Source organism: Salvia miltiorrhiza, chromosome 1, assembly GCF_028751815.1.
Source record: "Salvia miltiorrhiza cultivar Shanhuang (shh) chromosome 1, IMPLAD_Smil_shh, whole genome shotgun sequence".
Lineage (NCBI taxonomy): Eukaryota > Viridiplantae > Streptophyta > Magnoliopsida > Lamiales > Lamiaceae > Salvia > Salvia miltiorrhiza.
In genome coordinates this window covers 54,164,484-54,179,376 of record NC_080387.1, presented here as the reverse complement: position 1 = coordinate 54,179,376, position 14,893 = coordinate 54,164,484, and the positions used below count along the sequence as shown (strand labels likewise).

Sequence of the window (14,893 nt, the reverse complement as noted above, 5' to 3'; positions counted from 1 at the left end):
CCTGTTTGATCATGTAATTAGACAAACTTGCAATTCTTTCAGTTGAGTAGTGAATAGATACATTCATCTGCAGGTAAATCCATCAAAAATTATGTGGGATCATAATAGTTTTGGTATGTGTCTCGTTCATCTTCACTATCATATTGTGCATGATGATACAATACAAGCCACCATAATTTTTCCCATCAAAATCATATCCCAAATGAGACAAGGATGTCGAATAAATGCAAATCGAGCTTGTAGAACTCCGAAGGCTCTCTCGGCATCTTTTCTTATAGCCTCTTGGTGTTGAGCGAACAACTCGTGCTTTCGGAGCACTGAACTTGAAATTGTCTTGACAAATGCAGCCCAAGATGGATATATGCCATCAGTGAGATAATAAGCTCTATCATTTCGACGACCATTGACCGCATAACTTATCTTCGGTGTTCTACCTTCTAAAATATCACTAAAAACTGGAGATCGATGAAGTACATTGATATCATTGCACGAACCTGGAGTTCCAAAGAACGCATGCCATATCCATAAATCATATGATGCAACGGCTTCCAAAATGATTGTTGGTTTTCCACTTCTTCCTGCATATTGACCAGCCCAGGCAGTAGGACAGTTATTCAATTCCCAATGCATGTAATCAATGCTTCCAATCATGCCAGGGAAACCACGTTGTTCCCCAACATAGAGTAGTCTTTGCAAATCTTGTTGATTGGGCCTTCTAAGGTATGTGTCACCAAAGCAAGAAATGATACCTTCTATGAAATGAATGACAGCATCCCTCGTGACTGTTGAACTCATTCGTAAGTATTCATCAACGGCATCGGTTGTGGTTCCATAAGCCAACACCCTCATAGCTCCAGTGCATTTTTGTAGTGGTGAAAGGCCTTGCCTACCCGTACAATCGGGTCTCTGTTGAAAATATTCGTCATTAGCAGTAACAGCATCTACTATACGAAGGAACAATGATTTCTGCATGCAAAATCTACGCCGGAAGAGCTCCGAAGTATACGTTGGATTAGGGACAAAATAATCACTCATAAAACTTTGCTCACCAACTTCACGTTCCCTATCACAATACATTTTTTTAGTGGTGGAAGAAGAAGTTCCTAAAATAAGATTGAGATTGTTTATGAGCATATCGTCAATAATGCGATCAATTTGACGATTTTGTTGATAATGTCGTTCTTCCCATTCATCTGAAGATGAAGATGAAAAAGACATTTTGGCTTTAGAATGAGTTAGGTACTGGATATGATGCATGTTATATAGAAAAATAAATACAGTGATAAAATTAAATTTTAAGTTATCTGACATGTGCATGTGAACCATTCATTTGTCGTTGTTGAGACATTTGGAGGGCAAATTGATATCAATAAATCAAAAACACATATTCAATCAACTATGTACAAACCCTATGTTTAGATAAAAGAATTAGCTAGACATCATAAAATAAAATAAAAGCATAAATTAAAGAAAGCAATTGAAATAAATAAAATAGATAAAATCTGGAAAGAATTCAGGATGAACTGCTGGAATCTTGAATCCTGTAGAAAATAAATCTAATCTATGAAAGCTATAAAATTCTAAGTCTAAAATTAAAAAAAAAAAAAAAGGTGAAGAGATGTGTCTAATAGGTCAGGAAAATGACCTATATATAAGCACAGGAGAAAAATACAGTACAGAGCTCAAAAATACTGATAAAATTTCGAAAATTCAAAAATTTCCGTTTGACACTATTCACTATTGCGCGTGACTTTCTTGTTCTGGCCATATCTTTCTCATCTGAACTCGGATTTGCAAACCGTTTGCGCCTACGAACTATTATCGCGATGATCTACAACTTTCATTAAGATCACTTGTCCAAATTCAGACTTCATAATTCTGTAAAATTCATCAAAGTACGAGCAAGTATCATATTTCACAAGATAAAGTAATTTAAGCACAAAACAATGATCAAGCACTCAATTCCCTATAAAATTGACATTATAAGAACATTAAAAATGAAAACATAAGTGTTATCAGTAACTTCAGTTTAAATTATGTATTCAATCATAAAAATTCACCTTTAATTTCTAATTTTAAGTTTTTTTATGAATATAATGTGCAATTATATGCTACTAATTAATTAAATCAAATTAAATTTTATATATATATATATGGTTATGTGCTAGTGAGATTGCTATTTTTGATGAAAAGTGAGAATAATGAATAAGCTAATATATTGTGTTGGGTAACTAAAAATTAATAAAATTTTCGTTTCATCCAGGATTCAAAATCAAGTAAAAATTTCTCATTTCAGGTAAATATCAGTCATATGATACATTAAATCAACACCTACAAATCAATCTAAATGAGAGTTCTCATTGGAAAATATATGGTATGGTTCTAATGAGAACTACAATTTCTGTAGGAACGTGCTAATTATTAAAATTATTGCATTTACTGTAAAAATTAACATTCGCTACTAAATTTATTACATATATCCGAAAAAATAAAATTTTTGCCCTCCCTTCAGAATTCGAGCTCAAGTGTTGCATTCATCTATCAAAATGATGTTTTCACTGTAAATTTTAATGATCTCCGTTCTTATTTATTTAGTGGTTCTTACTTGAATACATATATAATAATCATATCCTATATAAGAATGAGATCATGTAGTACCATGTCTTGGGTAGTTTGTAGTACCAATTATGGACCACACATTTTACCAATGTGGCGCATCAAGAACGTGACCCATGGTAGAGGCCTTTCAAGATAAAATCCGCATAGGGGTAAAATCTAAAAAAAAAATTGAATATTAAAAAAAATCACTTTTTTAAGGTTTTTTGAAACAGACATGTTTTCCATGCAAAGTTTGACATAAAAATGCATAACATTATACACAAAATACATTGCATTTTCGACCAATCTGGTATTTCTCGCCACCCCAGGCCCTGGTCATTTTTTTTGTGCATAACTTTGCTCACAAAAATACATAATATTGCACACAAAAATTTCGACCGAGAGCGGTGTGGCGAGAAATACCTGATCGATTGTAAAATTAATATAATGCATTTTTGTGTACAATGCTATGTATTTTTATGTTTATACAATGAATAATGCAATACACTTTTTATACAATTTAATGTATTTTTGTGTGTGGAGTTATGCATTTTTCTGTTAAAACTTATGCATCAAAAAATGTTAGCTTAAAAAAAATCTAAAAAAGTATATATAAAAAAATATTTTCAATTTTTTTTCTAATATCCAAACGTTATATTCCGATTTTACTCCTGCGTGAATTTTGCTTTGTAAAGCTTTGGAAGCTCCTTACCACATGTCACAGTCTTGGTGCGCCACATGTAAAAAATGTGTGGTTTAGATTGGATACTACGTACTACCTAAGGACACGGTATTATCAAAAGCCAACCCTATATATATCTTTAATTTAATATCTATATTGAATATTTTTTTATAAATCAACGTTGATGATTTTCAAAAAAGAATAAAGAAAATAGATAAATAAAGAGAGAGACATTTAGGAATTTAAGCAAAATTAATAATGTAAAAAAATTAATTAATTTAATTAATAAATCAAAATTGAAAAAAAAATGATTAATTAATTTAAATTTTAGTCTTAAATTTATTTTAAAATTAATTACTAATTATTTAGATGTCCACTTAATCATAAATCTACAAACATCCTTAAACAATTAAATCTTGTATCTCCTTAAATCTGGTGCATGTCCAAATGAAACGCCTCAGGTATAGTGCGAGTACTATATATCGCGAAAAATAGCACGAACTGACAAATGATTAGTGGTTAGTACAAACTTACAATACGAAATTTTATTGTACCACTAACCATAAAAAGGCATTAAATATAGTAGTAATATATTGAGAATATGGTGTGATAAGTGTGACGCTATGTCGTAGAGAATTTTGGATCTCATAATCCTAACAACAACAGCGAAAGCAACAATCCGGTGAGAAGAGTGGACTTGAGCTGAGCCCCGACTCTCCATGCCCAATCGGTATCCAATGCGATCGGAAAGAGGCAATTTCCGACCGTAGCATTTTTAGTCACGATCTTCGCAATTCCACCGTAATCACATGTCTCCACATCTTGATAACTCATTTGAAAAAGCATGTTAAAAGCGTAGGAAAACTTGGATGAGTTATCCAATTTACTACAAGGACCCCCGTAATTGAGTGCCGTGCAGTCGCCGAGTGTGCAAGCATAGTTCATGCTGCTGGAGACTTCGTCTGTGCTTGCACCATTGTCCACGTAGACGCACCATTTCCGTTCCAGATACTTGACATATTTCGCCCCCACGGGCATCTTATTGCTTCCATGTCCCGTGAAGTCCACCGGGAACTTAGGTTGCCCGTCGTACCTGTTACATTTATTGCGTCACACTCCCTCCGTCTCACAAAAATAAAAACAAAAACATTTTGTTGGTACCTGAAAACGCCCCAGTGGCGCTCGAAATCGCCGGGCGCCACGCTCTTCAAGTTCTCATCGGTCAAACCGAAAAGGTAATACTCAATTGATTTCTTGTAAAGTGGCGTCCCTTTAGTCGTCGATAATTTCTTGAAAAATCCGTCGTAGAATTTCTTCGCCATGTCGACGGTTGCATACTTGTCGCCGTCGGTGGGCCAGCCTATCTCGCCGACGATGATGGGGACATCTCCGCACCCGGCCTTCCTCAGCGACCAGAGGAGTGTGTCGAGGTTCGCATCCAACACGTTGGTGTACGTGATCCCGCCGTCCTGCACCGGCTGCGCGCCACCACTGAAGAAGGCGTATTCCACCGGGAAATCAGGGTTGAGGGATAAGCTGAGGAAAGGGTAGACGTTGACGACGAAAGGGGCGTTGTTGTCGCGCAGGAACTGCACGATCTGCTTCATGGTCGCTCTGATGTCGGCGCGGAAGTCGCCGTTCGACGGGCCTTTGCTGCCGGAATCGTAAACGTCGGCGTTTTGGGGGATCGTCGCCTTGATTCTATCGCCCAGCCCGGCCTCGTTTATCGCCTTCTGAATGTTCCAAAGCGCCGGATAAGTCGTCTGCAGGTTCGACCCGTTGTAGGCTTTCAAGAAGGGCTCGTTTCCGACTGCCACGTACCTGTCAAATCGCATTCTCGTATCACATGATTATCAAAATGCTGCACCTGCATGCATGTATATATACTTACTTGATATCGACGCCGCCTTCGTGGATATGCCTAGTGAGGTTGGCCTTCACCCATGCCTTAGCATGTTTATATCGATCAGCCAAAGAGGCTAAATGCAGGTTAGGAATACCAAGCATGACTTCAATTCCTGTCCCAGCAAAGTGCTTCACAACCCAAGCGTCGGAATCAAACAATTTAACCTTATTAATATTATTGTCCTTCAACATTTGGACAATGACTCTAGGATGTAGGTTTTGGGCCGCCTGATTTCCCCAGTTAACGCCGAGGCCCTCCGCCACGCCCACGACCTGCGCCACTGCCACCGCGGCCACCATGGCCGCCACAACCCATGTCGGTTTCTTCATTAGCTATGTGAGAATTATGTGTGTTGGTTGGGACTTGGGGCCCTCGAGTGGAACAAGAACTCGATCGATCGAGACAATATAATTAATATCATGTGATTTTTGTGTGTGAAAAAACACACGAGATCCTTTATTTTTTATCAATCGATCAAACTTGTCGCCACGAAGTGCGTCTATGGTTTAGTTGAGATTAATACTGAGATGTGAATGAATGGTAACAAAATGTGATGAGTGATGAGGAATGCGAATGGATGTGAGTCCTTGAGTTTAGAGGAGCAAAGTGAGAGAAAATAGGTGATATTTCGATCTCTTGTGGTTATGAGAAAACTTGGATAAATTAAAATGTTTAAAGATGAAAAGAATTTTAAAATGTTATTAGCAAGTAAATGGTGATTTTTTTACTATTTTATTTTTCTAATAGGTATCATACTACTTTTGTTCCACTTTAATAGTTCATGTTGCTTTTTTACACGTATTAAGAAAGGATTGGTATTGAGTGCGGCCGGGTCGCCCTGCGCCCCTTTGACTCACGCACCCAAATTATTACATTTGTTTATAGTAATTGTTACTTTTAATAAGCATAAGATATATATTTGTTCGCATAAATATATACTTATGTAAATATAAGTATTCACCTTCATTCAATATAAAGTATTACTATATTTTCTAAACCCTAAACCCTGAAACCTGAACACTAAATCCTAATAGGAGTATTTACTTTTAATAAGTATAAGATCTACATTTGGTCGCACAAACGTATACTTATATTAATATAAATATTTACCTTCATTCAATATAAAGCATTATACATATCAATAATTACTTTTCCTTATGATAATAATTATTTGATCAAATAATAATATCATTATTTATGTTTATTAAAAGTAATCATTGTTATGATAAAGAGTAATAATTGATATGGAGAATGGTAATGTTTCAAAAATATTATATTTATTGTAATTATTGTTATAATAAAAAGTACTAATTATTATTATAAAGAAAGGTAATGTTTTTGAAACATTACATTTCTTAACAATATTGATGTTAACTACTTATATTAACATAAGTATACATTTGTGCGAACAAATATATATCTTATGCTTATTAAAAGTAACAATTATTATAAACAAATGTAATAATTTTAGGTGCGGATCAGGGGCGCGGGCGACCCGGCTGCATGCTATATATGCGGCCGGCCGCACCTAATAATTAGTGATTAATAAAATATAATTGGTATTGTTTGTAAAATATATAATTTATATGTAATTATTCTATTTTGCCCTTATTTATTGTTTAAATATTATCTTTATAAATATTAAATAAGGTTATTTTAATAAAATAAATTTTAATATAATTTTAATTTTTAAAATAAGCTATATCTTGTGACATCCCTCGAAGAAATATGGGACTATCAAACGAAAGGACTATTATTTTTCTTGATTTTTATAGGTACTAGTATAAAGAACGTACGTTGTACGTGTAATTAATGTTATTTTATTTGATAATTTATTATTTTAAAAAATTTATTAATTCATTATTTTTATTAGATAATTTATTGAATGAATATATTTATCTATAAGCCTTATCAATAGCTATAGATATATATCACATAGATTAAGTGTAATATCTAATGAATTAATATATTCTTATAAATATATAATATGTAAAATAACCTTAAAATAAAATATGTAATAAGGGTAAAATAGACAATCCACAAGTTGTGCCTTAGGATGGCTTAGAGCATCCGCATTGGGGTTACATGATAGCCTACATGATAGCTTACTTAATGAGGGGAGACCATATTGAATAAGGAGGCCGCATTGAGGTTACATGATAGCCTACATGATTTTTTTAGTTTTGATTTTTATGTTTTCATTTAAATTTAATTGTTCAATTTTAAATAACACATTTTACTATAATTAAATTTTCATTAAAATAAAAATCCTAAAAATTACATAAAAAAACTTAAAAACATAATTAAAATTACATAAATTAAAATCCTACTCTAGATAAGTCCACGACGCTTGAGCATTTCTTGTACCATGTACTCGTGTCTCATCCTTTGTGCATCGCTCATATGCGTCATATCCAAGCTGAGGAGCTGCATATCGAGCTCCTTCTCCTTGAGCAGGAGATCCTTCTTCTTGAGCTCGTTCTTCTTGGCGTACTCGGCGGTGATTTTTTTCAAGTTCTGGTCGGACCGCTCCAATGCCTCTTTGTATTCCGATGGTTGCTCGGAGCTTGCCGCCTTCCCCTTCGCCTTCGCCTTCGCCGCCTTGTTCCCAATCGGCCGGGAAGGCGGGATCTCCTCGCCCGACGCCGAGGTGGTGAAGCCGCCCTCCTCTGTAGTCTTTGTCCTCTTGGAGGAATGCACGTCTCCCTCGAGATACATCGACTTGAACTTGTGGTTGACACGGAGAATTTTCCACGCGTTCCAATAGTTGAAGGCGATTTTATTTGGGCTCCGACTTTTGAAGAGGATTTGGGCCTTATCACGGAGCATATCGTTAGAATGACCGGAAGGCCACCAGGTGCGCGTCTCCACCCAAATACTCTCCCAAAGCCGCACATCTTGGCTCACTCGGGCCCAATGCCTTTGAATTTGGCGGTGCTTGAGGTTGGCGCCGATGAGGGGGTTGACACGGTCGACAATCCGTGTCCAGTACGTCACCCCCTTTTGATCGGCCCCATGGATGGCGTCGTTGGTCTCCTCCGTCCAAATTTGGACGATGAGGTCCGTCTCCTTGAGGGTGTAGTAGGTATGACGGATAGTCCTTTCTTCCTCCGTCGGCGTCGGCGCCTGCTTGTCATGCTTGATCTTGTAGGCAATTTCCTTCCTCCGGCTACCTTTCTTCGATTTGGCGGCACTATGGGCTGCCGGTGGCTTCTCCTCGCCAGTTGGAGGATCATCCCCCAAGTTACATCCCTCCATATCGGGATGATAGTCGCCGAAGAGATCGGGGCACCAATTTAGATTATAGTAGTTTGGGTTGTGTGGATCCATGAAAATCGTAGAGAGAGGAAGAAGATAGAAAGTTGAAGTTGAAGAAAGAAAGTGAGGAAGAAGAAGAAGGAAAATAATATATAAAGAGGAGAAGAAAAAAAAAATATATCAAACGGTCAAAAAGGTCCGCAATTCGAGGCAGTCAAAACTGCCACATTTTCAAATTTTGATTTTATTTATTATTATTTTTTTTAAATATGGCGCGTGTATAACACGCGCCGAATTTTGAAGGCTATCGGGAATACACGACAGAATGTGTAGCCCTAGAGTAAGGCGACGCTGCATCGCCCTACACGATCTCACCCTTACTCGAGTAGGGTGGATCGTGTAGGGTGTTACCAATGCTCTTAGACTCTTTTTCTATTATGATGCATTCTCTTTGATTGTAAATTTATCATGGAAAAATGAAGGATAAACAAAATTTCACCCTTTGAATCCTTTCTTTCTTTTCCCACATTTCCTACTTGACCCTTACTCATTCTTCATTTACACTATAAAGGAGGGATAATATTATCACACCATTTTTGGAGGGATAATAATATTATCCCTCATTTGTAATATAAATGAGGAATGAGTATGGGTCAAATAGGAAATGAGGGAAAAGAAAAGAAGAATTTAAAGGGTGAAATTTTGGTTATTCCTTATTTTCCCATGATAAATTTACAACCAAAGAGAACGCAGCCTTAGTATAGATATAGATTTAGAATATAGTCTTGATTTTTTGTTTGCCAATTGTGTTGCATTGTAGTTATGAAATATATACGGATTAAAATATGAAAAGCACACCAGGTAAATTATAACGTAAAAAATACATTTAAAATATGGTAAATAATAAATATGATAATTTTAAAAAATAATAATATTATAATTAATATATTCATTATATATAATATCTATATAACTAGTAAGTCTATAGCAGCCTTAGCATTGCCAAATTGAAAGTTCTACTTCGAAAATCTACTCCAATTTTATTCTTTTGAATAATTAGCACCACCTATCTACATTCTAGTTTATACTTAATAAAATTATCAATGCTGATTTATCTTTTCTTTTATTGACCAAAATATATAAATTAGTAGTAACATCTTTTTAGAGTTACAAGATAGAGATCACATCACGAAAACATAACGCAACGAAACTCAATTAGTACGATAATTCGTCAATTTCCTTAAATTATTAAATTAGAAGTTCAAATTATTATAGAGAAAAATAGAGAATCATTATTGATATAATGATATTTGTTCAATGAAAAAGAGAAAAGAAAAAAATAATCACTAATAAAAAAACTAAATACTACAACTATTAAAAAAATTACGGTTTAAAGGATTAGATAGGACTAGATTAGATTAATGTTATCATATCTTGTTCGATTCGGTGGATGCGGCACGTGATTTAATTTTGGAACAATGCCACATAGGAATAGTCCTGACTTATGAGTCTTGGCTTATTCCCTATGACAAAATTAGTCTTGAGTCAACTCAATCTTAGGTAATATCGGGCTAATTTAATCTCGGCAACCGAACGCCCCCGTATTAAATAGAATTAGATTAAATTAATCTTATGCTTATTAGGTTGGATGAATACAGTGCCACATAGGAACAGTCTTGGATTAGTCTTGGTTTACCTCTATAACAAAATTAGTCTCGAGCCAATTCAATTTCAAATAATCTCGGGCTAATTTAATTTCGACCACCTATATTTTCAGACATTAAACTTTAAAAAATTATAGCAAGATCAAAATTTCAACCGAACTTTATATAATAACTAATAATAAATAAATAAAATTTAAATTTTCTCCTAAAAAAAAAATAATAAATAAATAAAAATATATATACAACTGAAATGGCTTAATATGCATATATAGTCAGATAAAATTGCATAATAGTGTAGCAAGAAATCGATGCTTATTTAAACTGTTATTATCCTCCCCTTTCTTGCTTCCCACTCCCTCACTCCATACAGGTCCGCCTCTCTCTCTCTCTCTCTAAATGTATTTGGTTACACTTGTGTCTGATGCGAAATGCTTGTATACAATCTTCAGCTGAGTAATATTTTGTTTTGATTTTTTGAAATTTTGTGATGTTTGCTTTAATTAGCATCCGAGTTTTAGGTGCTGATGGCTCCGTTTACATTAGCTGTTGATGCAAAGAGCTCTTCTGCGTTTTCTTCAGGTAATCTATCCTTTTTTTCTGAAACCGTATAATATGCTGAACGCTGGTTCGATTTCGGCCGGCATTTGTTGGAATGCGTGGTGCGAAATTGAACAGAGTTTGGAAATTCATTATTAGTTTGTTGAGCTTTTTTATTTATCCTTTTGTATTTGGTATTATTAATGACTTAACAAGGTAGAGAAATTAATTTTAGGATTGCTTCAAGCAGCGATAATTGTAATGGTGTTCTGTATCAAAAATCTAAATTATGTGATGAATGCCTTCTAATTGCACTTTCCAAATGTGATTGCCAATAAACTATGGTTGAAACTTGTTTATTTATGCTTAATTTTACATGTTACTATTAACTGTGTTTTAATCTAGTATTTTTCCGGATTCCTATATCGTATTTGAATTGCTAATTTGCTTTGCAGAATCATCTAAGAGGATGCAAAACCTTCAGTTGGAACCGAAAAAGTTCTTTGCCTCAGTTAATGCGCAAGAAGAAAAGCCATTTGACTTTTTGCGACTACTTTTTGGTATGGTTGAAATATAATTCTGAACTTCTTTTGTGCTCAATTGTGAATATATGCACCGGAGGTTGCCAATAAAACAACCAGTTGTGCGAATTTGTAGTTTCTTCTTTTGGAGGACCTCTATGCTTTAACTGTTGGTCATGCTTGTACAGTTGTACTCATAGCTTATAATTAGCAATTTCATTGGAGTTAAAATAGTTAGTTCACTGATTCGTGGGAAAAAGAGGTTGCATATTAGTATTCATGCTTTCACATTATGTGCATCTTGCACATGCTACGCATTAGATTTTAACTAATTCACTCTATTAACTTTCTAATAATACTTTTTGCAGAGGGTGTTATAGCTGGTGGCACAGCTGGTGTTGTAGTTGAAACAGCTTTATATCCTATCGATACAATAAAGACACGATTGCAGGTCATCTCTCACTAACACTATGTTATCATAAAAGAAGATAGTAGCAATCATTGTTCTGTTTGCTGAACCTGCCAGATTATTGTAAATGATTCTTTTTTCATAGCTTTCTCTTGATTATGCTAAGTCAGTTCCTGCTGGTTGCATGAAGTATTTTTTATATTTGAGAGGAAGAGAAAGGAAGATTGCTAAGCCATAATTTAAAAAAGAAAAAATGTATTTGCATGGTAACTGAAGGCGGTTCTTTATTTTTATAAGATTTATCATTTTCCGTCATCATTATAACTCATAAAACGCCTCTTCCACTCAATTAAATGGGAAGGTGAAGTTGAAGAAGAATGTCTTTAATTTTGCCTGGCAAATGTTTGTGAAGAAGTTTCTTCTATACCTTTTATTTGTTTTAGTAATTTTCATTCCTTTCCAGGCTGCACGGGGTGGCGGTCAAATAATTCTCAAAGGGTTATATTCTGGCCTTGCTGGAAATCTTGCTGGGGTCTTGCCGTAAGGACTTGTCTAAATCTGTTTGTTTAATACTTACACAAGGTTAAGTTGTGAAATACAGGAATGGGTTTGTTGACTTCTCACATTCTCATTATGCTAATTATTATGGTATGCTTAAGGACCTTAACAAATTCATTATAGTTAATAAGTAGGCTACATCATACAAATATATGCAAAATATGTGTGAGTTGTGGAATGATTCACAATTTTTTTGATAGTGCATCTGCTGTTTTTGTTGGTGTTTATGAGCCTGCCAAGCAAAAACTTTTGAGGACTTTTCCAGAGAACCTCAGTGCTGTGGCTCATCTGGTAAGCTGCACCATGTTTACTTATTACTTATACATTAGCATATCTAATAGGTATGTGAATACACGTATGTTTCCTTCTTAGACACTTGCAAATGCAATCTTAATGCGAGTTACTTCTTTTTATGTAGACTGCTGGTGCCCTTGGAGGCATGGCTGCTTCTTTCATTCGTGTCCCCACCGAGGTAGATGTTAAAAAAAAAAAAAAAAAAAAAAAAAAAAAAAAACTCTTCTTTTTATTATTTGTCTCCTTTCTCTTTCTTCTTTCAGGAAAGTTTTTACGGATCTTTTAAAGAATTGACCTGTTTTATTGTCCTTGGATATTTAATGTTATTGCTGTTGTCATGCCTAGTCTTGATGCTTCAGGTTGTTAAGCAACGAATGCAGACCGGCCAATTTGCTTCTGCCCCTAATGCTGTCCGAATGATTGTTGCCAAAGAAGGCTTTAAAGGTCTCTACGCGGTATGATGTTTTTCCATGTTTCATCTTTTTCGGTGAATCAACTTGCCCTACTGTCTTAAACTTTAGGACATCTGTCCCCTTCATTCCATCTCTGTTTCTTCTCTTATGTAATTGCTAGTATTACATTTCTGAGGAGAGAAACTGATGCTTTATCTTCATCGAACATCATTGATGCAATTTTTTTTCCATGTTACTGCTCAGATATCAGCCTAGCATGGCATTTGAAACTAACTTATCTTTATTACAGGGATATGGATCGTTTTTGCTAAGAGATTTGCCATTCGATGCTATTCAGTTCTGCATTTATGAACAACTTCGACTAGGTTATAAGTTAGCGGTAATGATTCCCTCTCTCAAAGCTTTCTAGTTGATAGTTTTAAGCAAAGGCTTCTTTTAGACTAGACTATGATTTCTGACTGAAGTGGTTTTTTGTTATAAGAACTACCCCTAGCATATTCAAAATAGGCTGTTAAATACCATACCTCCTGAGATTTCAATCTGACACTGCTGTTTTTGCATGTAAACTCCGACCAGGCCAAGAGAGATCTGAAAGATGCAGAAAATGCTGTAATCGGTGCGTTTGCTGGTAAGTCGGCTTCCAAGAACATTCTTTGATTTATTTTGTCATATTCTTATCCAACATGGTTTTACATGACCCTCAGCAATAAGAGGAGATCAAATATTGAATGTGTTTGAGACACACACTAGTTTGCACAAGTTACAGTTCTTCCAGTTGAGAATTCGACATAGCACAGAATCGCAACGTGCTCCACTGTCACTTGTCTTACACAGAACCACAATTGAATCATCAATCTAATCACTAAACTTTCCAATAGTGAGGTCCAGATATCTTAATGATGATACATCAATATCTGACCTCCTGAAAAACCAAACTCCCTTGTAATCCTGCTTGTGTATCCTTTATTTAAATTTGAAGCTTTTTTATCTGCTTCTCATTGTGGCTAAAGTGAAACAAAAAGAATGAAAAATGAGTGTATTAGCAAATGCAAGTAGCATTTCCCAATAAGAACTCCAATAATTATGTTTTCATCATCTCCTACTCTTCTCTTTACCATTTTAGGTGCTCTTACGGGAGCCATAACCACTCCTCTAGATGTGATCAAGACTAGGTTGATGGTTCAGGTATAACAGTTTTGTCCTCTGCATTCGTGTGTGTTGATGTTTTGGCTGCTCGATTTTAACCTCTCTCTATGTTTGCATACAGGGATCAGCAAACCAGTATAAAGGCATCTTCGACTGTGTACAGACTATAGTCCGAGATGAAGGCCCTTCCGCCCTACTCAAGGTATGCCATATATTCCCCGCGTTTTCCCCTTGAATAGGAATCAGTGGTCCACCAACTCATTGTGCTAGTCGATAATCTCTACATACTGCAAAAGACCAGTCTAGCCATGAACCATCCTCTTTTTTGGCTTTCTTCACCTTCGGATTCTGTACATGCATCCAACCGATCCTAATCGATTCTGTGAACTATAAATATGAAGAAAACCTTTGTAAACATGTTTTAATCGTGTTTTCCATGACAGGGAATCGGGCCGAGAGTGATGTGGATAGGCATCGGCGGCTCCATCTTCTTCGGAGTTCTTGAAGGGACAAAGCGATTCCTCGAACAAAGACGTCCGCAGAATCGGACAGTTTTGAAACCAGAGTAGCTCAGACAATGATCTGTTATATATTCTTGTTAGGCCTTTTTTAAAAGATACAAACGTCAAATATAGCACAGGAACACCACACGTTGGAAGAGTTGTAGTTCTATAAATCGTCTGTGCTAGATGTTTATCAAACACAGAGTCAATCCAAGAAACTCGGTTACATCACTCCTACAATATTCATCGTGTATATTTTTAGGAGTATTTACTTCGAAGATTAGCTTAGATAAATAAAAATAGTAAATCCTTCGTCCACGAAGATTGTACTCCCTCCGTCCCAAAGGAAATGTCCTCCTTCTTTTGGGCACGGTTATTAAGGATGCATAATCTGCCTAATCTAG

The 14,893-nt window shown here is 35.5% G+C and overlaps 3 protein-coding genes across 3 annotated transcripts; 1 reads left to right on the top strand and 2 right to left on the bottom strand.

Annotated features, from left to right (window-relative positions):
* Window positions 1-138: 138 nt before the first annotated feature.
* LOC131010081 (uncharacterized) lies at window positions 139-1,077 on the bottom strand. The gene has a single exon (XM_057937475.1). The coding sequence runs from the start codon at window positions 1,075-1,077 to the stop codon at window positions 139-141; it is 939 nt and encodes a 312-aa protein (XP_057793458.1).
* Window positions 1,078-3,901: 2,824 nt separating this feature from the next.
* LOC130994004 (glucan endo-1,3-beta-glucosidase 8-like) lies at window positions 3,902-5,730 on the bottom strand. The gene is made up of 3 exons (XM_057919043.1): window positions 5,172-5,730; window positions 4,442-5,101; window positions 3,902-4,373 (listed from the first exon to the last, which is right to left on the bottom strand). Exons 1-3 carry the CDS (start codon window positions 5,513-5,515, stop codon window positions 3,926-3,928), a joined length of 1,452 nt encoding a protein of 483 aa, XP_057775026.1. The 5' UTR covers window positions 5,516-5,730; the 3' UTR covers window positions 3,902-3,925.
* A 4,652-nt stretch (window positions 5,731-10,382) lies between these two features.
* LOC130994175 (S-adenosylmethionine carrier 1, chloroplastic/mitochondrial) lies at window positions 10,383-14,720 on the top strand. The gene is made up of 13 exons (XM_057919210.1): window positions 10,383-10,478; window positions 10,613-10,687; window positions 11,101-11,205; window positions 11,535-11,617; window positions 12,039-12,115; window positions 12,334-12,424; window positions 12,552-12,605; window positions 12,787-12,882; window positions 13,130-13,219; window positions 13,417-13,468; window positions 13,964-14,025; window positions 14,108-14,188; window positions 14,430-14,720. Exons 2-13 carry the CDS (start codon window positions 10,633-10,635, stop codon window positions 14,553-14,555), a joined length of 972 nt encoding a protein of 323 aa, XP_057775193.1. The 5' UTR covers window positions 10,383-10,478; window positions 10,613-10,632; the 3' UTR covers window positions 14,556-14,720.
* The last annotated feature ends 173 nt before the right edge of the window (window positions 14,721-14,893 follow it).

What these genes read in the sequence shown, in the direction of transcription:
- LOC131010081 (XM_057937475.1), bottom strand. Translation starts at nt 1,077, where the DNA reads ATGTATTGTGATAGGGAACGTGAAGTTGGTGAGCAAAGTTTTATGAGT.
- LOC130994175 (XM_057919210.1), top strand. Translation starts at nt 10,633, where the DNA reads ATGGCTCCGTTTACATTAGCTGTTGATGCAAAGAGCTCTTCTGCGTTT. An exon ending in CAATAAAGACACGATTGCAG is followed by an intron (nt 11,618 to 12,038) that starts GTCATCTCTCAC and finishes ATTCCTTTCCAG; the next exon opens with GCTGCACGGGGTGGCGGTCA. An exon ending in GACTAGGTTATAAGTTAGCG is followed by an intron (nt 13,220 to 13,416) that starts GTAATGATTCCC and finishes AACTCCGACCAG; the next exon opens with GCCAAGAGAGATCTGAAAGA.
- LOC130994004 (XM_057919043.1), bottom strand. Translation starts at nt 5,515, where the DNA reads ATGAAGAAACCGACATGGGTTGTGGCGGCCATGGTGGCCGCGGTGGCA. An exon ending in GAAGGCGGCGTCGATATCAA is followed by an intron (nt 5,102 to 5,171) that starts GTAAGTATATAT and finishes GCGATTTGACAG; the next exon opens with GTACGTGGCAGTCGGAAACG. An exon ending in CGCCACTGGGGCGTTTTCAG is followed by an intron (nt 4,374 to 4,441) that starts GTACCAACAAAA and finishes TAAATGTAACAG; the next exon opens with GTACGACGGGCAACCTAAGT.